General features: G+C 39.9%; 1 protein-coding gene across 2 annotated transcripts in view; it reads right to left on the bottom strand.

Moving 5' to 3' along the window:
* Window positions 1–26,538, bottom strand: part of MTX2 (metaxin 2) — a 34,367-nt gene extending 7,829 nt beyond the window's left edge. The window contains exons 1-4 of one of the 2 annotated variants that reach the window (XR_012463227.1): window positions 26,409–26,458; window positions 12,598–12,645; window positions 11,599–11,645; window positions 613–685 (exon numbers count right to left, since the gene is read on the bottom strand). Coding sequence is in view for 1 of the 2 variants with exons in the window: in XM_074145213.1 (XP_074001314.1) it covers window positions 613–685; window positions 11,599–11,645; window positions 12,598–12,645; window positions 26,409–26,448 (208 nt within the window). In the remaining variant the exon portion in view is untranslated. Of the gene's footprint in view, window positions 1–612; window positions 686–11,598; window positions 11,646–12,597; window positions 12,646–26,408 lie in introns of both variants that reach the window. The other variant, XM_074145213.1, reaches the window with a different exon arrangement.
* Between the last annotated feature and the right edge of the window lie 325 nt (window positions 26,539–26,863).

The raw sequence follows: 26,863 nt of genomic DNA, 5'->3' as shown, positions 1-26,863 counted from the left end.
CCTCTGGACATTTTTAGGCAACCAGCAAAAGGCAGGCCCTGTACCCTTCTAATACTTAATTTGGTGGTGGTGGGTTTGGATTTTTCTCCCCAGACAGTCTCATGGATCAGAGGAAGATTTAAAAACTCCTGTCACCCTTAATAGTGACAATGGATCCTTCAGTCTCCCTCCTGTATCAACATCCCGGCAATCATCTTCCGGACAGCGTAACAAAAGATACTCTTCTGGTGTTGTCTCACCCCAGCAACGGGAAAAATATAACAGCATTCACTGGAATATTTCCTGGATGCAGAATGAAGTCACTTTTGGAAACGTAAGTCTTTCTGCTTCAGGACACAACTCCTCTCAGGCATTTTAGAGGTTTCCACCAGGTATTTGAAATGTCTGAATGCTATATATAGGTACTGCAGTCGCAGTTACACAGTACACCAATGTTACTTTGCATTTGACTGTTTTAATTGTTTACAGAGCAGAAAGTGCACTGGAGAGGAGGGGGGGAAGACAACTCACACGTGGTAGCACTGACCAACTGTTATCAGCGAGACAAGGTGCAGTTGCCATGGTATCAAAATGGAGGTATAACATCGTAATCTAAATGAAGGCCACACTTACCAGATGGGGACATGTACTCGGCATTTGCCCTGCAAACCACCTGGATTGGCAGATTGCACATTTGCAAAAAGGCCTGGAAACAAAGAGTCACATTTAAAAAGCATTAATACACCAGTGACAAATAAGCGTGTTATTCTCAATACACTTGACTATGTTTTAGCTAGTTCTTAGCACACACACATGAAGTATGGCTCCTTGCATACTGCTTTTAGGAAGAAAGAAGGTTCAGTTAAAAAAACCGAAGGTTTTCAAACTTCCTTAGACAACGGTTTATCATCTAGTCATTGACTGGAATTCTTCTAATGAAATTTCATCTACTTTTACTGGTTTTCTTCAAGATGAGCAAAGACGCAGTATCTGACAGAAACAATTAGTGCTGTAGCTGTACAAAATCAAGTGATATTTTGCCCTTCCTGAAAATTACAGTTCTTTTTGCTAAAGCTGGCTAACCAAGTTCACATTGTGTAACACAGGAAGCATATATAGCACCTTCCCACGTTATATTTACAATAGCTGCCAGAAGTTTTGCTCTATGATACTGTCAGAGCACAAGTCTGCTTTGGAAGGAAGTATTTATTATCTGTAATTTATGTGAATCATGGAGAGTGTAAGTGATCAATTTACTGTTTCTTTCTATCTGTAACCTTAGATTCAAAGCATTCTCAGCAGGATACCAATTTTTGTCAGCACCTGCCATCACCACAAAATCCTTCGTGTGTTTCTGTTGAAATAGCAAAAAAACAGGACTACTTATCAATAAAGTGGTCTCTAGAGTGCCAAAACTTCATCCCAACCAGAATCTCTATCACTGCAACTATGACCCAAAAATATACTAAGCACCGCCCACATTTGACACCACCCCATTTTCTAAGTCTGTGCGTCCACCAGAGTCCACCAAAAGTCACTGCTCTTGCTGTCTCAGCATCCCAACCTCCATGATATATATAACTCCATGATATATGCATCATGTCTTCTGCCCAAACTCGGCCTTCATATGCAAAGTTTTTGGAAATAGCTAAGAGATAAGAATGAAGAGACTTTGGTTTAGATTATATACACACTCCTATGCCATTGCTGGACACAGTGTAACCCACCAAAAACATACTCTAACTCAAGTGATACACAGACTTGGTTCTTCTGAAAGCTTTACCAGTAGCTAACAACATCTCCTCAACAGTACTGTGCTGCAGCGGGACTGATGGCATCAAAGAACAGCTTCAAAGGATTTCATCTTTGGGTGGGAGGAGTGGAATGAACTTCTATCATACTACTTAATCCTTAGCTGTTGAGTTCCATCTCAAAAATACGTGAAGTTTCATTTGGTCTAGGCTTACTAAATGAATTTCCTTCGCAGTAAGGCACCAAATTAACTCTGCAATTCTGCATTAAGCTAGAGATGAATTTTGTAACTGCCGTGTACTACTCTCACTGCAAGCTCGGAAGAAAAAAAAAAGTCCGAACTGCACTGGTGTTAGGGCAACGCAGGAACAACTGAAAAGCTTGCAAGCACAGATACACATTTAAGCAAAAGGAGGTGAATCAGAGAACTATTTTTACTTTCTCATACCAGCATGTCAAAAATGAGACATGCTAGCACAGAACACAGGTTACATGAGTTGCTTCAGCAAATTACTGCCTACAGTACAGCGTATTGTACATTCACTCCTGCACAGCACAAGGTTTCTACCAAAAACCCAGTTTGTGACTGTGAAAACCACTCCTCGGCATACAGGCTAAACTATAAATAAAATCTTTTCAGTGTAAAGAGTTCAGCCAAGTTTCCATCAACAATCTGAATCTGACCTTTCTCTCTCTCCTTCTCCTCAATAAACAACCACAGAGGAAGGAATACCAACCTTTATTACATTTGGCAGGGAAATTCTACCTCTGGCCTAGTGCACACTGCCATTTCGGCATCTCGGAAATGCAAACACGCTGGATTAGTGTGCCTTTTTTGCACTTCGTAAAGAAAAGAGGAGAGAAGAGGTTGAACTAGAATTGAGATCTAATGTGGGAACAAATATTAACTAAATAAAAACACTCATTACTCTGCATACTAAAGAGCAGATTCTAGAAAGCTTAGAAATAAGTCAGTCTGCCCTCAGTGAGGTTAAAAACAAACAAACAAACAAACAAACAAACAAACAAAAACAACCCAAAGAGACCCTAAAGTAAACACTAGACCGAAAACTAAAAACTTGAGAAAACTTCCCTTGGAATAGTCATCTCCAGTTCTGATTAACATTTTGCAGATGGGAGATGAGAACTGAGTTTGAGAAACTGAAAAGTGATTCGAGATTAAAATTGGACAAATTCATCTGGTTCTGTGTTCACCCCAGCAACCCTCCTGCGAGGTTCAGAAATACCGACCGCCTCTCTGGCAGCTTACAAGGCCCGTTCCAGCAACCCCCTTCAGCATCCACGTGCCAACACCTATTCCACTTCAGCCTTTGTCTATAATTAGGATCAGCTTTAATATGTGTGGTGAAATAGTAACGAAATACAAAAACAAGAGGAAACAGAACAGCGAAAGAGTTGAAGACAAAATCATTTAACACCTTAAATAAACCTAAGAAAAAAAAAATTAAAAAACTGCTATTAAGTCTTCAAAAAGATTGAAGCCCTAAGAATTAAAACTAGTACATTGAGCTGTAATTTGTACCCAAAGCACGACCTATTCAATTTTAAGTACTCCTTAAATATTGTTTGCAAGAAAATGAAGGAAAGCTCCACAATATGAGAGAAGTTTAATCCTTATTGGATCCACACTGATGAAGTAATCATTACTTAAAGAAAAAGGACAGTATCCATTTCTTCTCCATCTTAAACTAGAGGTCCATTGGATAGCCTTCAAATTGACCACAAATATATGTCAACTGATAAGAGGAGACAGTACTATCTCAAACTATGAGGGCTCAGTCTAAGAAATATGCCTTGCAATTTACAATGCCTATGAGAGTACTCACATTCTTTCATTGATGTGACTGACAGGCTTTGGAAATCAACAGGACTAACAACATAGTTACAGGAGGTTTTGACTTTTGCAGCACAGTGAATGTATTCCATATTTATAGAAATTATGGTTTCTTTTAGAAAGAGATGGACAAGGAACATGACGAATGCATTCTTATAAATATCCACTCCCAGAACACCTCTTTTTTGTTTTTTTCTGATGCATTCAATTAGATAAATTAGATTTTAGACAATAAACAATGTTAGATAGAATGTGACATGAACTGTTACCAAAATAGTTGAAATTGGCACAGATCAAAGAAATCCTACAGAGAGAATATAGGACAACGCAGCAATTTTTGTGAGTCTTTATCTCATTTAACGCTTTAGCCCAGTGATCAAGGGGGGATTTGCTCCCTTTTTGACCACTCACGGAGAATGTCACAAACCAGCACATTTGGTATGCAGATGGTATCAGACCACCATAGCTTCCAACTCTGATAAAAGATGCAGCGGAACACTGATTACTGCACTTCAGATCATCTCATTTCCCTTCGGGTACCTCACATATATAATTTGAGCAGGCAAGTAAACCCTTGCTTTTCTTGTGAGAGAAACCATCAGTAAATAGGAGTGAGCTCAGCTCCTCTGAGCGCTTATGGAATGAAGGGCGAGAGATTGAGGGCTGAAACCACCCCAGTGCAGTTAGTTCTACTGAGATTTGTGAAGATATCAATATCCCTTCAAAGACACAGCATCAAAAGCTGAGCAATCTGAAAGATCAAGGGTGCAGGCTTATTCTAGTACATCAGATTTTATTGCTAACATCATAAATTTGGCTGATCAACTTAAAATGGGACTGAAAGGGGCCAACTGAATTCCAAGAGACACATCAGCTAGTTAATCAAGCCCTTGTGAAAATTCACCTAAAAATGGTAAGCAAGACGGTAACAGAAAACTAGAAACAAGACACTTAACTGAGCACAGCCTAACTGTTATACCTTGCGAAGATTCTTGTAATTCCAAAGTAAAGCATTAAATTTCCTGCTCCCTCCCCTCTGGAAAAAAAATGTACTAGCACAGACTGAACAGAGTGACTATTGTAGGCCACAACCTGGCTCTCCTCCAGCACCTAGGATTCTCATGCAATAACACTACAGCAGTTGCAGTTCTTCAGAACGGGGGAAAAATACAGCTCTCCTGTCTGTAGTAAAACTGGTACACGTTACTTCATCTGAAGTTTTCTGGTTCGAAGCAACTGTAAAGATGTTCACTGAAAATGTTTATTGATACCTTGAAAACAACTCTTCCAAACAAAATCTAAGCAGAGAAAGGAGAACTAAATTCCTGCTGGAAAGCATAACTTTAATTTTTTTTATGCTTAACACCTATCCGAACAGTTAACTATTTGGATCAATTCATAAAGAGGAGGGATTAACATTCTTATTTCCCCTTGCCCATGTTACAGAAGATCAAGAGATGACTGTCCGATAGACTTTACACAAATCAAGGAAACTTCATTCAAGCATAAATACACAGAAGGTGTGCAACTGAAGGATATCAAACCAAAACGCAGAGGCTTTTAAAAGGAATGAGTAATTTCATGGCTCATACTAGTTAATGCAGCATAAAAGGGTAATGAAATCTCAGATTGGGAAGAACTGAGTTTATTCCCCTGGCATCAGCAGCAGTGCCTCCTTTATCTGTATGTTCCACTGATTATTTGCATTTCTGTAATTTTAAAAACGGGCCCAATTTCTTGTGCAGTATCGGCATTGGTGAATGATAAAATGTCTGCCACAAAAACTTTTTTCTAAGTTATTTCTGGAACAAAGTGTGTCCTTTCTTTGGATGAGGTTAATGTGAGAAACAGATAAAGGCATTAAAAAATAAAGATTTAGCTTAATAGGGTCTGTCAGCTTTTCTCCCATGCATGCTCTCTGCCTCTCTTCCCTGCAGGCTAGCACTCTCCCCTCTCACCCTCTTCCAGCCTCTCTACCTGTAGCGTCACCTACTCTTCCAGCATCTCGGAAGGGAAGGGAGAAATCTGGACAATGTATTTTTAGCAATGCTACCTCTCTTCTTCCAGACTGAAAGCACTAAGTCTACCAAGTTGCTACTTCCTCTGTGCACCTTGTTTTTAATGGGAGATCTTGCTGTAGACAGAGAGGTGGAGAGCTGCTGCAAGCCCATGAAGAGAAACAAGAGTACAGGCAGGAAAAAACGGTGCCACCAGATGAATTATGTCTGTCCTTCCCTGCCCTCCCAACATTTACTGTTATAGACTAGGGAAGAAAGAGCATGTGAGTGAGGATAATGAATTGAGGAAAAAGCATGGAGAAGCCTCTCAGTGCCTTTCCTGCCCTACTGCACATTGACCCATACAGGACTTCGGCTTGTGTTGCACTGTCTCCTCCTCCCAGAGAGCAGCAGCACATGACACTGTTTTCAGAACAAGCCAGTTCATTTTTGTGCCGCGAGAGGATGAAGTAGCAGCAGCTGTGTGAAAAGGGCCGATAGGAAGCTTTGAGGTGACACTTGTTACAAAATTAAATCAACAATCTTATGCCTATCATTCATTTCAATCACAGCAGGTGACACCTCCTGCCAGAATTACGGAGTACATTTACAACAGCGGCATTGCTTAAGTGACACAATCAACTTAGTGCTTGTTTTGTTTTCTTAAAGCCTGCCCAATTTCAAATTCTAAATGTAGGTAGTACGTTGGATTTCAATTATCTAAAAAAAAAAATTATCGGAGTAATCACCTTTGTGCTGCTTTAGCACAGTTCAAAAGCCCAGATCCCAGAAACCTCAGCCAGCCATGGGGCAACTCACCCCACCCTCCTCGTCTCACACAACTGACGTTCTGATCTCCGCTGCTGCTGCTGCCCCCGAAACAATGCAAGAAAGTCATGCCATTGTGTCTTCCTACGATAACAAGGATGGAAAATGACTGTGCATGAAATACAATGGGCAGGAATAAGACAAGGAGGGGGGACTTTTGTATTTATTCCTACAGTTAATTGTTTCAGGTGCCATTTTCAGTCTTGCTCTCCCTTCCTCTTTGCCCTTCCCAGCTAAGGAAGGGCTGTTTGGACACCATCAGTTGCAAACATAACACACACTGGGCAGCGAATCAGCCTGTCAGAGCTCCATCACAACGCTCTCCTCTTCCTCTCCAGTCCCCGCTCAGAATAATACATATGGGAAAACACAGATACTCATTAAAAATGAGTTACAACTTCATGTAAATCATATCCAGATTGCAGTTTCTGAGATCAGAGGCAAGAATGAAATTACTTATGCCAAGACTCAAATAGTTCACAACTTACGTCCCCACATGAGGAACACTATTTTCGGATGGCACACTCCAAGATTCATTTGAAGAAGATATATTCATGATTAGTTTTTAATAAAGAGCGAGCCATTCCAAGCCATATCTTATTCAGCAGCACTTCTAAAAGCATTCACCCAATACTGTTGTGAAGAAAGAGTGAAAGGCATTTTCTGTTTTCATTTTTACATTATTTCTTGAGCATACAAAGGACAACATGTGATGACAACTAAAGAGTTCTTCTCTACTTTATTGCAGGAACACGTTGTAAAATTAAAAACCATGAACAAATCTACAGAATAACTCAGTTTTCATATCAAACAGCTGCAGACCCTGTAACTGAAATAGTGTGTCTAAGGTTATAAATGAAAACTGTTCAGTATCATTCTTTGAGTGACAGATTAAATTCCTAATCCAGTTATGGTAATGGCCACATTTGTAGTTTAACATAAATTAAGATCTTAATTATATTTGTGACTATTTTAAACAAAATAACACATTCCTTTGTACCTGTGAACGTAATTTATAGCAAAGTCACGTTCATTCTCCAAAACAATCTATTTTACACTGCAGCACAATACTGCTCTAATGGTATAATGTAATTCTTGTTGTAGAATGCAGAAAGAGTAGACTCACTGGTAGCACAGCGGTTTTGAAGATAAATGAAGATGCTATTCATTCAGGGGTAATTTCATCTTATAACTATATGAAAGATGTTTCACTCACAAACAGTACCTGTATGGCTTGGGATTTAAGCATGTTTTCAGCTACAACCAATGCTGCTAGATTGATTATGTTGATACTGCATTTCTCATGGTGAAGAATTCCAGCTTTTATTCTCTTTAAAAAAAAAGAGATTGTCAGATTTTCATTTCAGTACTAAGCCTTTGTTCCAAGCGTCAGCAACAAGTTCAAATTTCTGCTAATGTTTTGTCTAGAGAGAAACCAAACCACAATTCATACACACACACACAAAAAAAATCAGAAATCTGTCGAGGGCAATTAATCATGCATGATTTACACATTTATTTGATTATTTGTTGAAGTAAATATGCAGTTGGTCTGTGTAACACAATTTTAAATTGCCCGAACATCCTTCTGTCATTCAGGACTAAGAACAGACAATTCTAAATGCACTTTCCTGGAATATATTAAGACCATTTACAAGGACATCAATTTCACAAGCAATTAATACATATCTTAACATAATGAGCTGCAGGCTCTATAACCTCAGGATAGCTATGAGAATTTCCACAATCCTGAACATTTTAGACAGCCTTTTAAAGCAAGACTCTGAGACTACCTGCATAAAGATTTCAGAAGAACCTGTAACAACAGAGGCAGTTTCAAGATCCACATTCCTCCTCCCAACAAGTTGGAGCATTGCTCAGAGATGCTCTGCACTGCCATTTGAGGCAGGAGGCCTGGCACAGCACAGCTGTATTAACCCCCTCCCTCCTACTCAGCCACACGACTTCCACCCCAGCACTAAACAAAAAAAGCGTTACCTGCACTGGGCATCAACAAGGAGACAGGGCCTAGACAGGCTCTCTGCTTCAGATTGAAACATACCCTCCTGTGGTAATTCCATTTTAATCCATTTAAAACTCCATTTTTCCCTCCTTGAAGTTGTGGAGTTGTTTTGCTATCAAAATATAGTTGTGTATTCGCTTCTGGGTTTTGGTGGCTTTTTTTACTATGATAAGAGTGATAAGCAGGAATGCTGTATAATGGAAGCTGTACAATAAATAAGCGAAGATTGGTTTTAACCGTGAGTCATGTTACCCAGGAAGTGTATGTGTTTTCATTAACTTTAATGAGAATAGGACTGAACATCTCACAAGAACAGAGCCTTCATTCTATGCACAATGCTCTCTTTCCTGTAGCTGGATAACCATTACTGATTAGTATTTTCCCTTGATTTTAATTTTTTTGCAGTGAAAATAAACAAGGAGTGCAAGCACCAAGATGCACCAGAGATAATGCACTAGATCATTTGAAGTTATGTTGCATTTTCAGCAAATATAAAGAATCTGAACCGAGTAAAAGACAAAGGAATTGATAATTTAGTCTGTTTCCAAGAACAACAATGGGCAGAAGAGGGAATAAGAAACAAACAACAAAACAAACCCTACCAAAATCAGTAGAGAGGTTCCACGAGATGAGCTGGATTTTTATTTTTTTGGCTGGTTTGGTTGGGTTTTAACTACTGAAAGGCACCACCAGAGTTACTCAGCAATTCCCAGAAGACTCTGTCCTCCCCTCTCTTATGCCACACATAGTTATAGTCAGGAGTCCAGATTTCATTGCACAATGAGAAGTCGTAAGTCCAATCATTATTAAAACGGTAAGACTCAACCAACTTCCTATGTTCAGTCTGCAGCCCTCACTACTCATTAATTCAAACAAAATGCCTTCAACAGTCTGTTACACCTTCACTGAGAGTAACTCGCTCTGCTGTCTGCTTGATCTGCTCTGTTGAGAAGAGGTACATGTAATGCCATCTGTATTGCAGGGTTGGCAATTTTAAAACAGTCAACTTTTACTCTCACTAATTACTTACTATGGCATTGGATTTTATTCTTTATTTTATATATAGCTATCTGCATTTATGTCCTCTGAGAGTTATCCCAGAGCAGTATTATGAGGTGCTGTAAGGAGATTTTGAGAAAGATCTGAAAGACCAGTTGCAGCACGTTTAGAGTCTTGTTGTGAACTATGTTCTTTAAAGGATGGCGGCTGACTCCACATGCTCTTTTTATCAGAGGGACTCAAAATTCTGATGCGTTTTCACCACATGGAAGTTCAACAAGCCATGAACAAGCTTTGGTGATATTCGCATGCCCCAAGTCAGTAACAGGGGGAAAAGGAACAGAAACAGTGGGGAAAAAAGTAACAGGTGCCAGCTCCTATTTCTCCTCCTGTTCCCCGTTCCCATTTCTTCCTCAGGAAAAGAAACACCCCACCCCCAAAAAAACAAACCAACAAAAAGATATCCCTAGAAAGATAAACAGACTCTCATCAGAATAAAAAGTAAATTCTGAAACACAGGAGCTCAGCAATTTCCTTATGCAAAACACACTGGTATATTTAAAGCTTTCTAATCACTGAGCTAGTAATACACAACTACAGATGCTAGTATCGTTTCAAAAAGCATCAAAGACACCAAGGATAGCTATTCTTTTGCAGTCATAACCATGTTACACAGATTCTTCAAAATAGATATGATGCCCCAATACAAAATTGTTCTATAAAGTTTAAGATCAGATATCCCCCAGAGCCATATTTATAGTCATGGCTACTATCAGCTGTCCAGCTAGAGAATATTGAAGAAAAACAAGCATTTTTAATATATTATAGTTAATTTATCATCTAAGTGACATCTGTAGGATAACAATGGACTCAAAACAGTAAAGCAAAATGATGCATTAGAAAAGGAAATTTTAGGGTTACGTTGTTGCTTCTTTTATTTGTGCTTCAAATACAAGCCACACCTATACGTATTGTTAGATGGTAAGAAAATTCATGAGAACCACAAAAAATATAGTTGCTGGAGTAAAAAGGAACATGGAGATCAAGTGAGCAACAAAAACACTTATTTGCATTACTGTGAGGCACGATATAAAACACAAGCCCAAGCAAATAAACACTGCCACCAAAAGAACATTTATTTGGTGTATCAACGATGACTCATCTTTCCAGCAAAGGATAAAGGTACCTTTTTGCTGTGATAGAATTTACTCTTAGAGGTATTTCCTAGGTTGCCAGACTAGAAGGAAAAAAGTTAGAGATTTTGGAAATAGTACCATGATCAAATGATCCTAACCTTTTTACCAGTAACGTCAGTTACCAAGTGTCCCACTTCAGCTAAATGAGATGTCACCTTTTTGGACAGCCCTCCAAGACCGCTTGCTGTAGCTGCTCTGAGCTAGATCACGCACAAAAAGCAAGCAGCAGGGGAACAGTGCAACTCCGTACTACGCAAAGCAGCAGCAAAGTTGCTTTGAAGAACAGGAACCTTATAGACATCCTGCTCGCCATCACTTCTGACAGCCAGGCCCTCTCTACTAATGGGGAAAACATCCCCTGAGATTTGGGGTTACTGAACCTAACACATTAATGCAGTTTACGCAGACTTCACACCACAGAGGTGCTTTTAAGTCAATTACAGATGCAAGTTTATCAATTATATGGACTATTTCTAAAAACCACATTGGATCTCAACTCCATATACATGATGAAATTGAGAAAACCTATCAGAGACATATAAAGACTTGATGCCCACAGCATGAAGCAAATATACCTCGAGTTTGGGGCAGTATTAACTTTGAGAATTAAATAACCAGCAAGCACCACACAAGATGTTACAAGAGGAACTAGCATACCAAGTGACAAAAGATGGGAACCATGCACAGTTCCCAGAGTAGGCAGACAAGCAGATACTGTACAAACATAGACCAATATAAATACGTGTACAAGCAGCAGCACTCTATATAGGATTCTCAAAATCCTCATGCCCTTTAGGCTCTGGCACTTCCATGTAAAGCACATCAGATGCAGGAAATAAGTCACTGATTTTGACAGAAATAATTCTTAAATTATTCATTTAGCTAAATACAGTTGCTTTAGCTAGATACTAATAATTCAAAAAATAAAATGAAATTAACATTTTTAGTTTAGAAAAGATGACATTTTACCTGAACAGCAAGGGAAGATGCATTATCAGAAAGCAAAATTTGTTCCTCTGTTGAAAGAAAAAACAAAAAAACACAATTACAAAAAACAGTACCCATTTAGCTACTGACCTGTTTTTCATTCTGGGTTGCATTTCTCACGCATAAAACAAGGAGCACATATATAATTATTATGCAGCTGGAATAGAAAACCTTTGATATGAATATTAAAAAAAGAGGAGAAAAAAAAAAAAGAATACCAGGAATATTTCTCCTGCAAATGCAATTGCATTTATCATACAATAAAAATTGCTCACAACTAAAAACCAAATGCTTGAGTTTTATGCCAATTACTCTTCTTCTAATCAAAGTTAAATAAAGCCACATCTTCATAACTCCTCTGGCTAAAAAGTAAAAGCATTCAGAAACCTATAAAAGCGGCTTGCAGTTAATATTGCACACTATGTCTAGGTCTGTCACACAAAAGAAAGATGACAAGTTCACTGCAATAAAAATTCCATGCTTAGAAGACTAGGGCTGCTACCTATTAGTCTTCATTACTTTGCAGTCTTCTGACAACTGTAGCAGGCTGCTGAGCCCCAAATGGGGGCCATAATGTGATCTGATGATATATGAAGAGCTGCTAAAGGGAGCCTGAACCATCCTAGCCTATACATTTTAACAGTTCCTTTTTACTGAGAGCCCACTTTACCACAAGACTTCAAAAATCTGCTGCCTCAGCTATTGGTGCAGTAAATCTGCCAACTGTGCCTGCAACCACATCATTTTACACTGCCTACAGCAGCCAATATAATGAGTCAATAATAAACCAAGGACCTTATAGGCCATGAATAGCTGGTTTATACTGGCAGATGCAAGTGTAGCTAAAACCTCTGACCAGATAAACAACACAAAGGACTCCTAACAGTTTCAGTGCTTCCTTGCAGTTAATTATCTTAGTGCATATTTAATGTGTTTTCTAAATATAAAGTAATTGTTAATTGCAAAAGACAGGATACCCACCCTTCAGTTGCTGATACAACGCAGCATTTTCAGGCCAAGGCTCTGCGGCTGTGGAAAGAAGATGAATTAATTAAGCGAGCCAAACAACAATGTGCTTGCAGATGCTAACTGAACACGTTACCTAGCGTAGGAACTCTAACTGCAAAGACGCTGACGCAGGATTTAACCTGCCCTAAAAAAGTCCCACTGTCACTCTCTTCTCCCGGACTTTTCTGTGGCTCACAGCGGGACAACACAGAGCAAAAGACTAAGTCCCAAAATTTAATGTTGCAAGAAAAGCTAAAATTCAAGCTACGTTACAGAATGGCCTTGTAATTCTCAAGCAGCTAAAGCAGCTATTTATCCTCCACCATAAAGACATCCTTGTGCACATTCCCATCACAATTCTGGCCAGTCTCAAGAGCAACTATTTATTAAGGTACTAAACAAAGAATTCTGCAAAGAACAGAACAAGACCCAGAGGAGAGAGGCACAAACCTCCAAAACCAAGTGTGAAGAATGCTTTGGGGAAATGGAAAACCTTTCTGCATTTTGAAGTTGTGTACTCACTGGTCCTATATAATATCCACAAAGCCAGGTGCTCAGACATGTCAGAAACCTACCCACCAGGATGACTGGGACTACCTATTGCTTTAAATGATGTACTGGTCAACCCTAAAATGGGAATGTCAATATGCATTAAAAAACCTGCATAATCAGTTGTTCAAAACAGTTGAACAGTTGTTAAAAAAAAAAAAAAGGCAAGGACATAAAAGACAATCACACCTTCTAGTTGAGAACCATTGCACTTAATCAATCATACACCACTTGAATTTATGGGAAGGCAAAAATAATAATCAGTACTGATTTACTGTTAATGGTAGCATTAAGATAACAGGTTATCACATTGTTTTGTCTCCATTGTCAATATCTGATTAAAAATCTATTTTTAAATACCAATTCATACCATGCATTCTACCCAAACTAGCTATTTGTAAACAAAATTAATGCTCTAATAACGTAATATTTTTTTAAAGCAATAATGTATGTAAATAACTATATGTGGTTCCAACAGAAATACACCTCTGGGTTCAATAAGGTCATTCTTTGTGTCTTTGCCCTCAGAACTCAAAGAAAAAAAAATGCACAGTTTTCTAACTATCATTCTTTTTGGATACTCATGAAGTATTAATTTTTATGGAAGTAAAATAGAACTGTAAAGCTTATAACACTGTACACAGTTTTGCAAAGGTCACTACCTCGAACATTAAGGCACAGAGCCTATCAAAGCTATACTAGTATGGGCATGAGAAAGATACTAATCACGTGTCATGAAAAAATGTTTTATGTTTTATTGTAGCAGTTATTGGTTTTACACCCCTCCATTAAAGTTTTGCCCTGGAGTAAAAATTCTTGAGGTGGAAGTACATTTACTTTAAATAAAAAGAGGCTAAGAGAGTGTCTGCGGTACTACAGCCTTAACTTTAAGTTATCTAACATACATTTCTTCAGGTCCACTGAAGTCTTGCAAGAGCAAATGGAATAAGGAAATTAAGAATGTTATTACTATAACAAATTTATCCGTGCTGGACTCTGAGATACTTAGAGAAGTAACTAAGTCACAAAGGTACACTGATCTTGTAAACACTCCAGTCAACTAGTGAAAACATCCTTTTTACATGCCCGAAATGGTACGGAGGAATTCAAACTGCATGGGCCCATTTCTACTGAAACTTTTGGCCAGATCCTCTTCAGACTGAAATGTCAGATTTGTATCTAATTCTTGGATTCCAGCCCAATCTGGAAGTGGCCTACTTATACAAAAGCATGCGGCTGAAATATTTCAGGCCCACAAAAATCAAGTGAACTTTTCATTTTCCAATAAAAGAGCTAAGTATATTTCAAGAAATTAAAACACTAATCCCAGTCTGATTTTGGCACTAAGCTATATGTAGTCAAAGAGAGAGAGAGAAAGAAACAGCTTCTTGGCACACAGAATCCAAAACTACACCGTCGCTAAGGCATGCCATATCCATGCTATAAACGAAAACACAAGTAGAATATTTTTTTGTAACTTGTTTTTCTTAAGTTTTCCTTCCACGTTCTACTGATCACATACAGCTTTTCATGAACTGTACCTGCTGATTTTAGTTTTGTTAGTCATGATATGAAGTCTTTATCCCACAGTCTTACTATAAGCAGGGATACGCACCTAACTTAAGGGAAGAAAAGGACATGGGTAGTTTAAAATCTTTGCATTCATTCATTCACAGTTTAGTTGTGTACTAATATATGTCTTTGGAAAAGTAAATGAAGTGAGGACAAACAGCCACATGAAAATCGCAGCCTTCATTATTAGTACACTTTAAACTGCAAATTTCAGCAGTTCTAAGAAAATAAATGAATAATAGCCCCTACACTTGGCACCTGACAGTCTCCAGAGGGAGGTCACAATTTTGACCATGTTTGGATGAGGTGGACACATGCTCAGGAGCTTTGAACTGAGGCCTTAAGTTCTTTGCACAGACCAGATAAAAGATAATTGGTTTTGCTGCCACCATACAGGCTGGCTTTTAAAACAATCAACTTCACACTAAGATTCACATAGTATTACTTACATCCTGGAAAAAGTACTCTGCAGCGTGCATTCAGAATTGCACACGACAGATCGTGTTCTGACAATACCAGAGGTATACACACAAAGCCTGCACAATTCGCCAGAATCAAAGAATAAAATACCTACTCACTATCTGTCCCCTATCTGTCAATTTCTACTCGCTCTTTTTCTCCCAAGATGTTTAGAATATGAAATTTATTTTTTTTCTGATGGAACAAGAAGTTTAAATACGCACTGCTACATGAGAGGTCCAGTTTCGTAAGGTGCAAGCTAAATTCAAATACCAGCTCCCAAGCCGCCTTCTATTAGTTGTAAGGTGAAAATATGCAACTAAGGGAGACCAGAACCCCGCTGGAGGAAGAGAGGAGGAGGAATCGCTGAAGGGATGTCACATGCCTCCACAAGAGGAGAAAGTGTGTAACATCTTTAATGTGTGGCAATGACTCTTGCCTTATGAATGTAGGTGAAGACATAATTTGTAGAATAATAGGCACTAATATTACACGCTGCTTCAGTTCTGTCATATTTCCAATCCATCAAGTTGATTAATGCTATAATAACTCCTCACAAACTTATCATTTCGCACTAATGAAGTCAAATCCAGTTTATCCTTCGGCAACTATAATCTTCTGGTCTGTAGATGTTCGTTTCCCTGCTAACCACAGCTACTGTGGCACTAGGTATATAATGAGAAAATTCACAAATGTGATGTCAATTCAGTTTCAGGAGCTTTCAACACAGAATCACATTTACGTGTTAGATCCTACGCAACAGACATTTTTACCATTAGCTGCTTACAGGATGAAATAACTGCCTGGAAGTATGCCCTACAGGAATAGCTTCTGTACATATCTTAGGAATAAGGAACTACTTGGTTCTTCCTTCTGCCTCCATAATCAGAGGAATTACTATTGTGTGGTTTTCAATGGGTCTGTCTCTCAGGCTTGCAGTCTTTAGTAAAAGTTGTTTTCCCACCCTACTGAAACTTTTCCCATGCTTAAAGAATTCAAATATTTAGTCTTTCATGTGGATTGTCTGCTGTTTGTTTAGGACAACCAAACCTCATACTGTTGTCCTTCCCTGCTTCTCCCCTGCCCCACTGCTTGTTTTAATGCAAGTTACAGGAAACAATCATGTGCAGGATCAGTCCTCTCTGCTAGGTTTGCCTGAAATGAGCTTTGAGTTCAAAAGTTACTGGGAAATGAGAATTAAAGGGAGATGGACACAGAAAGCATCACTGCATAAGCCTTGTTATCTTAGGAGCTGGGAATTCAACAGATGCAGCATTACAACAACCGAAGTCAATTGGCAAGTAGACCACCTACATAAAATCTTCTTTGGTTTTGTGGATGACTACAAATGCATGAAAATTTCACTAAGCTCAGTGTGTTTGTTAGTCAAAATGTTTTACTTACTAACGGTTTAGCATAGAAAATGCAGATTTCAAAGTGTTAACAGGGCTCTTAGGTGTCAAATTAAACTTTTAGAAGAAAATTCTGTGAACTAGTGTGTTGCATGTTCCCAGTGGAGTTTAATTACTCAGGTTTGTAACTACCTATTAAAACAGATTCTGAGACTACTCACCTGTCATGTCAGAGAATGACTTAGAAAATACATCATTTTTGCCCTTGCAAAAAAACTTTGAAAAAAAAACCAGAATGAGGTATGACAGTCATGTCAAATTCTTTGCCGCTAAAAATGTATTGCATTAGGTGCATTTTTCAGACTTTCTGGTGAAACGTTCTACTTGAGCAGCATTAAGGCCAGAGACAGATATTCAATTAGCGTTTTGATTTCAATGTTTCCAGACGTTTAGAGTGTCATTTCAATAATAAGACTTCATCCACCCAAATACTTTTGGGACAGCAAGAGAGAAGAATGCATATATGCTGCAAGAAGAGACACTTGAGAGCACTGGATCCTGCTATCAGCAGGGGATCAGCAGCTCACCTGAGGCCTACACGCTTCTCAGCTCCAACTAATGCTCTCAAAGCATTACTATACTTGCACAGAGGTGAATTTTAGTTCAAAGAATGAGAGGCTGCAATAACATTTCCCAAGTGAAGTCTGTGCAAGAGGAAGCACCGCATTGCCAAGACACTCTAAAGTGCCTTAGCCCCACCAATTCCTTGTCCAGGCTGTTCAAGTCTTTTTATGAGTATACAAAACTCAGTTTCAACTCCTGTACTCTGAATTACTGGGAAACCATTCATCCGGTGTCAGTTCTGCCTGGATGGATGGGGAGAAACAGACATTTTCATCCACCTTCCCCAAGCAGCTTCACGATGATGAAAGAGCTGTAATGAAATAAATGGCCTTTAATCCTATTACTTAGAAAAAATAAGACTCTGACTGTGAAAATGAGAAGACATTAAGTACTTTGCATGTTAAATTGTGGAATATGCCAGACAACAATTCAGCAGTTTCAGCAGTCTAGTATGAATAGCCAGTTTCAAGCAGTAGCGTGTGCGGTGTGGTTTGCCCTGCTACTCTGCCATCCATTTAGCCCACTTGCTGTCAGGCTGCAGCATTCTTGAATATCGGGGACAGACAAATATCAGAGACCTCTGGATCCAGGCATCAAGATGTTCCCTCCTGCACAGAAAATGAAGTTACCAACAGGTTAAGTTTCTGGAGGAAAATGCTCAACTTGAAATTAGGTTGTTCCCTGCTCTTAGCAATACCATACAATTCTGATGGGGCAAGAATATTTTTGGAAGGCAGTGCAGACAGAAATAATTTTCTGCTACAAAACTGTAAGAATCAAAGTTAAAGAACTGACTGAATGTTACTATCCTGTTGATTATTTCTCAAGTGCTGAAACTATACAGTGAGAAGCAAATGAAGACAAACTCTGCCCCAAATCTCCTAAAAACTAAAATTTACTGAATTCTCAGTATGCCAGCAATTTATCCTTTGTTATCTTTCTTCCATATCACTAAATGAAGTACTCAGTCGACTAACAATCTCTTCCATGCACTTCAGCATGTGCCGTTCTGTAGGTGAGACTAGGACCTGGCCCGGCAACATTTGATCTTCTCAGACAGAGCAATTTCCTGAAACATTAAGAAGTTTACAGAGAGTACAGAAATAAAGACTTCTCTGAAGTCATCACATTTGCATGGATCAGTTTCCATTCTGTTATATTCTGCTTAAACACTTTGATATTAAACTTCCATAAAAAGGAGGAAAGCTGAAACATCCGTATTTACCAGCTTGGTTCACATGGCATTAAAGGCCTGTTAAAACAGCCAAAAGGCAAGATATCCTCTATTAAAAACAAAAAAAAGTTGGCATTAATTTGAATCACTGTATTGCAATATTATAACCGGAGAGATTAACTTACACATTATTTCCACATAGTTTCCTTCAGCCTCTCCCTAGGTACAAATTTGATTAAATTATAATGAGATACCTCAAAACTGTTTTCTCACAAGAGTAAACACTAGAAAGAAATTTAGTCCTACATCTGGGCAACATCCACATCCAACATCATTACTTAGAAGTCTCCAAACATGATGCAGCAATCATTTTAACAATCAGCAGGAAAATAGTTAACATTTCTGGTTTCCCAAGACTAGTGCTACGGATGTAGCACCAAAGAAACCCAAAGAAAACCACACAGAATGCTATCTCCCAGACTCCAGAAGGAAAGAGGATTATTCACCACTTGATGTCAAGATGCAACAAAAAGAAGCATATCATCACTTAATTCTCTTTTCATAATACAAATCAGTCATATCTGCAAGTAGCAATACATTGTTTAAAAAGAACATGCCAGAACCTGATGTATTTCTAAATCCTTACTACAGGAAATAAGTGGAGGGGTGTATTTTGATTAATACAGAGAAGCTGCAGCCACTTTGGAACCAAAGCAGCTAAAAATATACATCTCGTAAATTAAGGGTGATCAATAAAGGAAGTTGGAGCAAGTTGTGAATTAGCTGCCTTAAGACCCACCAGTTCAACCCACCCACAGTGAGTACAGATCAATTTCATGTAATTGGCCTGATCCTGTAAACTAACAAGGGCCAAGAAAAAATGAAAGCATCAGCAACTCACTGGCTCTGCTGACAAAGGACCAAGAAGTGTTTCATAGTGCCTTGCCAAATGAAAACTGACTTTCACACAAGTTAAACAATATGCATTAAATCATGTATCAAATAATTACATCATTTACTTAAATCCATCCCAGACCTCCTTCATAGAGGTATTACAATTCAGATAAATCATGACCGTTCAGTAATTATTGATCAAGCAGACTGTCAACGTAAAGACTCAATCGCAGCAGCAATTCTCAAACTCGAGTTTCCTGTGGCTGCACCACTAAGAGAGTCTGCGTGTGACACTACTGCAGCAGCCATTTAGCATGACACAATCTGCTTCTTCACCCTCCAAGCAAGCTATTAATTGCATGTATTTAAGCATTAGTCCAATTCTGTTACTGTCTTTGAGTTAACTTTCCAGGGCGTACACATCAGCGGTTCAATCCTCCAGGGTGCTCAGTGCTCTCACTGCTAGGGGAGGCCACAGGAGGGAGATCGCTCAGCATCTCCGTGCTCACACAATCACGCCTCCGTCAGAAGACAAGGCCAAAAAATCTCAATAAAACCAAATCCATAAATAAAAGTTGTTCCTAAATCAACATCTGGATTTCTTCAGAAAAAGATCAGACAGTATGCCAGCAAAATGATCTCAAAAGATTTATTTATAAAGTCCTGACAAGCTGGAGCTATTTTACTTTTTCCTGATATTCAGCATAAATGTTTCATCTCGAAGAAGCTCTGTAATTCTTAATTATAGCTTTTCATAGATCTCTAAATCAATCTCTTCCCTTTGTGCTACTTAAGTCCCTTGCCAAGTGAAACTTCAAGCACAGGAGCAATGAAGAGCAGGACAGTGGAGATACGATACTCATGAATGCCCTAAGTGCCTTACTGGAGTAGGACATTTCTTAGCTATGTTGTCTACATTTGTATACTTTACATCAGTCCTCTGAAAGCTCTCTTAGATTGAAATACCCTCTTCTTTGTGGTAGCCTGAATTCCTCCTCCCCTAAGGATATCTGTCAGTCTGAACACCACTTCTGCAAAATGCCCCAAAGGATCACTTTCCCTGCTTTCTCAACCACAGCACCCCTACTCTGATCCATGATTGAGATCCTACACATCTGTCCTGCCAGACAGGACCTCAATATCCCATACCTGCTCCAAAAGCTGCTCCTCACACACGCAACTCCTGCTCACCCAGCACTGGTCCCCCTGGCTTTCGTTAAGGCTCTTCCTATCTCACCCACAGCACTGAGCGCAGCAGTACTGGGAGATACAAACTGATGACAACAGAGACTCTCTCTGCTGGTCTCACAAAGGCACAAGAAGAGCCAAGATCTCTAGGCAGGAGAGCTCTGCAGGGCAGAAATGCAAACAGTTAGCACTGATGCAGCCAGCCAGCCAGGCACTGCTAATAGCAAGGAGGAAGACGGTGCTTTAGGGCTCACGGTCTTTAAGTCAGCTCAAAACATACACTGACATCTGCGATAGTACCTCTCAGGCTCTTCCTCACCTCCGGGAAACACTGCAGACTCCCTGCTTCAAAATCTGAAAACATTTATCCTTTTCTCTTAACCATACCCTCACAGTCTTCCTCATTTCTTTTCCAAGGCTTTCAGTGAACACACTCCAATGCATCCAGAGTTTCTCCAAAATGACATTCAAGTGCAAAAAAACCACACATGCAATTGGACTTTGAAGCCAACGTAATGCTTGCATACCTAGCAAGATACGTTCAGTTTCATTATGCAACAGCTAGAAGGCAGAACTGCTAAAAATTCCCATCTCTCAGCATTTTTACTTTCTAACTCAGTATGCACATTCCAGTTTTTCTGTTGGGCTTTTTCACCCTAAATGAGACTGGAATCAATTTTTCTTGCATGCTTTGCAGCACCATTGTAATTTTTTCCTTTGATGTTTCCAATCCTTTCTACACATTTCATAGGCTTTACTACTACATTTAACTTCTTCCAGTTTATATTAAAGCATCCATGTTCACATTACATCTACATCTTCTTCTTAATAACTAGAGACCAGAATTTAAAAATAGTCATAATAAAAATTTCAGAGCCTGGTGTGGACTTTCTCTCTGTCCTCCCCATGGCTTGCATGTGTTCCTGCAGTTTCTAACTCACTTTCAAGACAGACAGATGAAAGTGCCCAGTAGGGCAGCAACATGCGACGCCTGTTCAACCAGAGCAAAGGACAGCAACCAAGCCCTTCTATTCATTCTCGTTTTGAAAAGGAAGGGGCTCATTGGGTACAAACCTACAAGAAGAGACCAGGTTAGTGCCTGGGGACAGTCAGCGAACAGAGCATCTAAGGACCAGAGAGAAAGAAGGAGTGAGAAAGAGAAGAAAAATCTGGTTCCTCTCCAAAGTCATTCTTCTACGACCTCTTGCGAGCTGAACAGTTAGGCTCCTGAACAGCATTCGTATCCGAACCATTCTACAACTGATGAAAGCTCATTTGCAAATCAAACTGGACAATATCAAAATACGTGTTACTTTTCATTTACTAATTTTGCTACCATTATTTCTAGAGCAATCTAATTTCTGGCATGAGAAAAGAAGATATTACTTTAGCAGAAAACATATAACAATAAAATGCTGATTAGAGAAAGACTGCTTAGTCTTAATGGAGCTAGAAACAACTACAGAAGCACACTCTATTATAAACTGTAATTATATTGCTTCTTAAAAACAAGAAATAACAATATCTCAAAATGAAATATGTACTGTACTATAATAATTGTGAAAGAAAGTCATTTTTCTCCTGACCTAAAAAAAAAAATTAGACAATCCACTCAAAGGATTGGTTCAACTCAAGTCATAAAACATTTGTGTCTGAGCACAAATTGGCAAGAGCTGTGTAAGAGACTTGTTTATTGAAAATGAACAAGAGTTAAAGGGATTCCTTTTAGTTTGATTACACACAAAAAAAAGCACATGTAAAAGAACACTGTAAGATAAAATCATACAGCTTGACAAATTTGCTATTTTCAAATCACCTCTTTTTGACTACAAGCATCTTTGCAGAAGGCTTAAACAATCTGTGCTACAAACAATCTATTATTAAGCAAGAATAACTATTTTTTTCACCTTACATGTGCAGGAAATGTTAACATTTACCTATGCATGTAACACACACTCAGTTTAAATTTTATGTCTTTATGTGCAGGAACAATTCAGGTGGTCAAGTTTCATTACCTCTGTATTTATTCTCAGCCAAATTGCAGCTTGTCTCAATACATAAAACATGCACGTCAGAGATTTATTTTTGCTCTGGCATGCCTCACTGGAGGTAGACTCACTAAGAATGTAAGATATCTAAAGGCAGAAGGGCATCTGTTTTTCAAACTGCATTCATTTCCCTCAGTATTATAACTAGCCTAAGACCCTTGGACGTAACTCAACGGCAATAAACAGAAGTAATTTTCTAGAGATCAAAGGACAAACAAGGATATTATTTTCTCTCTTTTTTTGATCACTGATCTAAAACTAATGTTTTTTGAGGAAAAAAGTAAAGCATATTGAGTAATTTAGTGATCAGTTAAATATCTTTTCAACAATCTTTTATAGATGATTTGAGCAGTCAGCTTCTTACAACTACTAGAGTTAGAAAGATTAATGTTCTGGACTGCTTTAAAGCTGGCACTGTAATTCTTCTTACAGTGTAAACACTCATTTCCTATCCTGTTAATATGTGATTGATGCTGAGCTACTCTAAACAAATTCTCTACCATATTATCCAATTAATATTTTCTACAGTTCAGAAATAGATGATTTAATATGTGACATAACATGCTTGTAATTCATGAAGCTATGGAAATATTTGTTTATTATTCCTTGAGATACAGCATCAACCTCTTTATATTTCTGAATAAGCACAGAGTTGAATGGCACTAAAGCAAGTGTTTTACTCCACGTAAGTGATTTAGTCATTGTTTTGTATTTAATCATTAGTGCATTACAGCAGCAGGCCATGCTTAGCATGTTCAAGTGAACGCATGTTACACAGAGAGGGTGCTGAATTACTGCAGCAGTGCAAGTGGTCTGAGCAACTGGTTGTCATCAAGCAGCTGAGGTTGGAAGGCACTTCTGGAGGTGCAGGGTCAGGTGCAGCAGGCTGCCCAGGGCCATCTCCAGTTCAGTGCTGAGCATCTCCAAGGATGGAGACTCCACAACTGCTCTCAGCAACCTGCTCCAATGTTAAACCAGCCTCACAGTAAAAAAAGTTTCTCTTATGTTCAGATGGTATTTTCTGTATTTCAGTTTGTGCCGAGACAGTGAATAAGCACGTCAGAAGTGAATGTGTAAGGTGCAGGAAAGGTGAAGATAGGTAGTAATATTGTAATGCATACACAGGCAAGTCAATATGTAATAGAAAGTTATGATCCTTTTCTCTACTAAAACCTTCCCCTCAGCTTTTAAAACATTTCTAGAAAACAAACTATGCTGGGATGATTGTCTTTAAACACCTGCATGCAAAGACCCATGCTTTATAGGTGTTACATCTGGGAACAGCAGTAGCTCATTGCAACTGCCATGACAAAGTGACCATCTTCATGAACAGAATCCTTGATGACAAACCAATCAAATTTCATTTGTATGGGCATGGAAAAAATTCTCAATCATTCTCACATTTCCATACATACATAACAGAAAGGCCATATTCACAACTACAGATATGGGGATAAGACACTATTAAAACAAGCGTCATTGTTAGGTGGTGTTTTTTCCTTGCAGATACACCATTTTTCTTCCTCACAAATATTCTTACATTTGTGGGACACTTATACCTTTTGGTTCCAGAGTGAAGTATTTGCTGTGTCTGTGCAATGTCTCAGGAAATCTAGAACTGTGGTGAGTGTTGGCCAAGATCCCAGATAACTTGTCTTCTTTTTTCCTTAGAAAAATCTTCCATATGAACAAATCAAGTGATTTTGTCATTATTTAGTTTCAGTCTGGGACTGGTACAAAATACAGATGAGCTAGGAAGGCCATGACCCATTTGCAAAGATATTTTTTATTTTCAAGGCAGATAACTGCTTTTGACACTGATTCACTTTTGGGAAAGCAAAGGCAATGTCGTAATTTTGTTTTAAAGAATGATTCAGTGGACAGGTCTGCAACAAGGATTTGTGCTGTACCTTGAGTCACAGTAAGTAGCTGCACCTCCAGCAGAAGTACAAGATTAATAAAATAAGCACCAATCGTTTCTGCTCTGTAAAAAAAAGAGGAGCATTGCCAGTATTTTTCTATTAGATGCCTACATATTACTTTACCTATAAAAGGAAAGTGAGCATCACTTAACCTGTGACCAACAGGTAGAAGATGAGGTGTTACTGTTTTGAGCTTATTAAATTGTAGGAGGGTCCAGAAGTACTAAAGCAGCTCTGATGCCCTCAAAACACCTTAATAGTACAATTGTTAACACAAGAGTCTGAGACTAGTATAAGCAGTATGCAACTACATCAAAGGGGAGGCAAGAATCTCTCCAGGAACAGAGGAAGAACGCTTCAGCAAGGAGGGAAATAGCCAGTTGTTGCAGAACTTTGTCTTCATGTTTCTGGTATTTCAAACTCGCATTTTCCTTACACTGTGCTTAATTTTGATCTGTCATTGCTGTATTCCACAACAATTTGCTTGTTTAGTGGGAAGCTGTTGCAAAAAAAACCCCAGCACTTGCAACAAGAAAGCAGTGACATGCTTATGTACAGTATAATTTTGAGTATTTGTAATTCCAGAAAAAAAGGAAATATCAGCAAGCTGTCACTCTAGAATATTTATAAAGGTCACAGAGCATACAAAGGCAGCAGAATCAACATCTACTCACAAAAGTCATTATCCTTGTGTTTCATAATATAAATAAAATATACTAAAGAGATCATAAAGGCTAGTAAACAGTCAGGACCAGCATTGCTTTATGCCATATTCCCCACATCCTGAGGATCTAGGGCTCTGGCCCTTAGAACGTATGCATGGTTTGTGCTAACATCCATGAATTAACGAATGTCAACACAAAAGCCCACCATAACTTTCAAGCTTGTCTACAGGTACCTCTACACACCCAGATTCAAGATCCACCACCTTCACTTTACCTAGCTGTTAGGGGCAAGCCTGCTATGGAAACTGTACATTCATAGTAGACAATCCATCTTGGACTCTTACGCTGGGGCTTCTACCGAGTGGCAGCAGACCCAGCTCCTGGGACAAAAACACCGGTTTCCTCCTCAACAGGTCAGTAGCAATTAAAATGCTGTTTCCTTGCAGTATTTATTGCTTGTGAGCTTGTGTAGCAGCAAGAAATCAGGAACGGAGAATGACAAGTAAGGAGAACTGGCCAATGCACTGATTTTCAGTGCACAACATACCAAATGTATTTTGAACTTCCTAGCCAGGAATTATCCAACAGGCCTACTTGGGTTTTTTTAACTTCAGAGCAGATTAATAGGATTTTTTGCTAAACAACTCCCCTGTGATACACAGCAATTTCTGTTTTAGGATAAGACTCATGTCCAGTTTACATGGCCCAGCTGCAGCAGATCATAAGAGCGCTAACAGTAGGAAAGGTACCCTTACATTCCTCAGCTTCGTAAAAGCAGCATGGGGAACACGGCACGCGCCCGTGGGGGGCTGGGAGAGGACGGCACCACACTGAGCTCTCCCACAGAGCAGGACTCAACTCCAGCTGCTGAAATTATAAACAGAGTGGGGGTTTTCAGTCCACTGACGAGAAGTAAACAGTTTCAAAGGTAGCGAAGTTATTCAAGGGTGCACCCTAGCACAGCGAGGGGTTAGGGGCCCGGTGAACCGGCCCCGCTGTGCTCCGTGGGGAGCTGGGCCGGGTGACCTGCCCTCACCTCGGGACGCCCGGGGGACGAGGGGCAGGGAAAGGCGCCGGGGGCCGAGCTCTCCACAGCTCCTCTGCGTCCCCCTGCCCGCCTTCCACAGCCGCCCCTCCCCGGGGAAGCCTGGCCGGCTGCCTCCCACGGCGCCCCAGCCCCGTCCGGAGGGGTCACGCAGGGAGAGGACTGAGGCCGCCGGGCTTTGGCTCCGCACTCCAGCGGGCCCGCTCCTGCTCTCAGACCGTCGCCCGGAGCCCAGCGCCGGACGCGAAGCGCAGCGCGGCGCGGCCCGGTCCCGCCCGCCCCCGCCCCTCACCGGCCAGCTGAGTCACGAAGGCCTCCGCCACCAGTGACATGTCGCCGAGGGAGGGAGGCGACAGGTCGAGGGCACGCACAGGAACTGGGGGCCACGCCGCCGGGGCAGCAACTGCATCCGGGTCCCGCTCCGCCCCCGCCGCCGGGGCGGGGCCTCTCCAGTGTCAGCCGCCCGCCGGCGGTCACCGCGAGGGGAGGCGGGGAGCCGGTGGGGCGGCGGTTGCGGGCGTTGGGAACGGGGCTTTTCCTCAGTTACAGCGCTTAGCGGGCAGCGGAGGGGCGCTCCGGCAGACATCTGTGAATAAACCGGGATTTTGGGATCTTTATGTCGCGATCTCCTCAGTTACTCCAGTCTGGCGAAAAAACCCTGTGAATTCACACCCCGTGGGGTTACGGTTTGAGAAACCCACAACAACCAAACGACAATAGTCGTTTAGACAGTTATTTAAACAATTA

The sequence above is a fragment of the Numenius arquata genome, chromosome 3 (assembly GCF_964106895.1).
Source record: "Numenius arquata chromosome 3, bNumArq3.hap1.1, whole genome shotgun sequence".
Lineage (NCBI taxonomy): Eukaryota > Metazoa > Chordata > Aves > Charadriiformes > Scolopacidae > Numenius > Numenius arquata.
The sequence above is the reverse complement of the archived record's forward strand: the minus strand, read 5'-3'. Positions and strand labels throughout refer to the sequence as shown.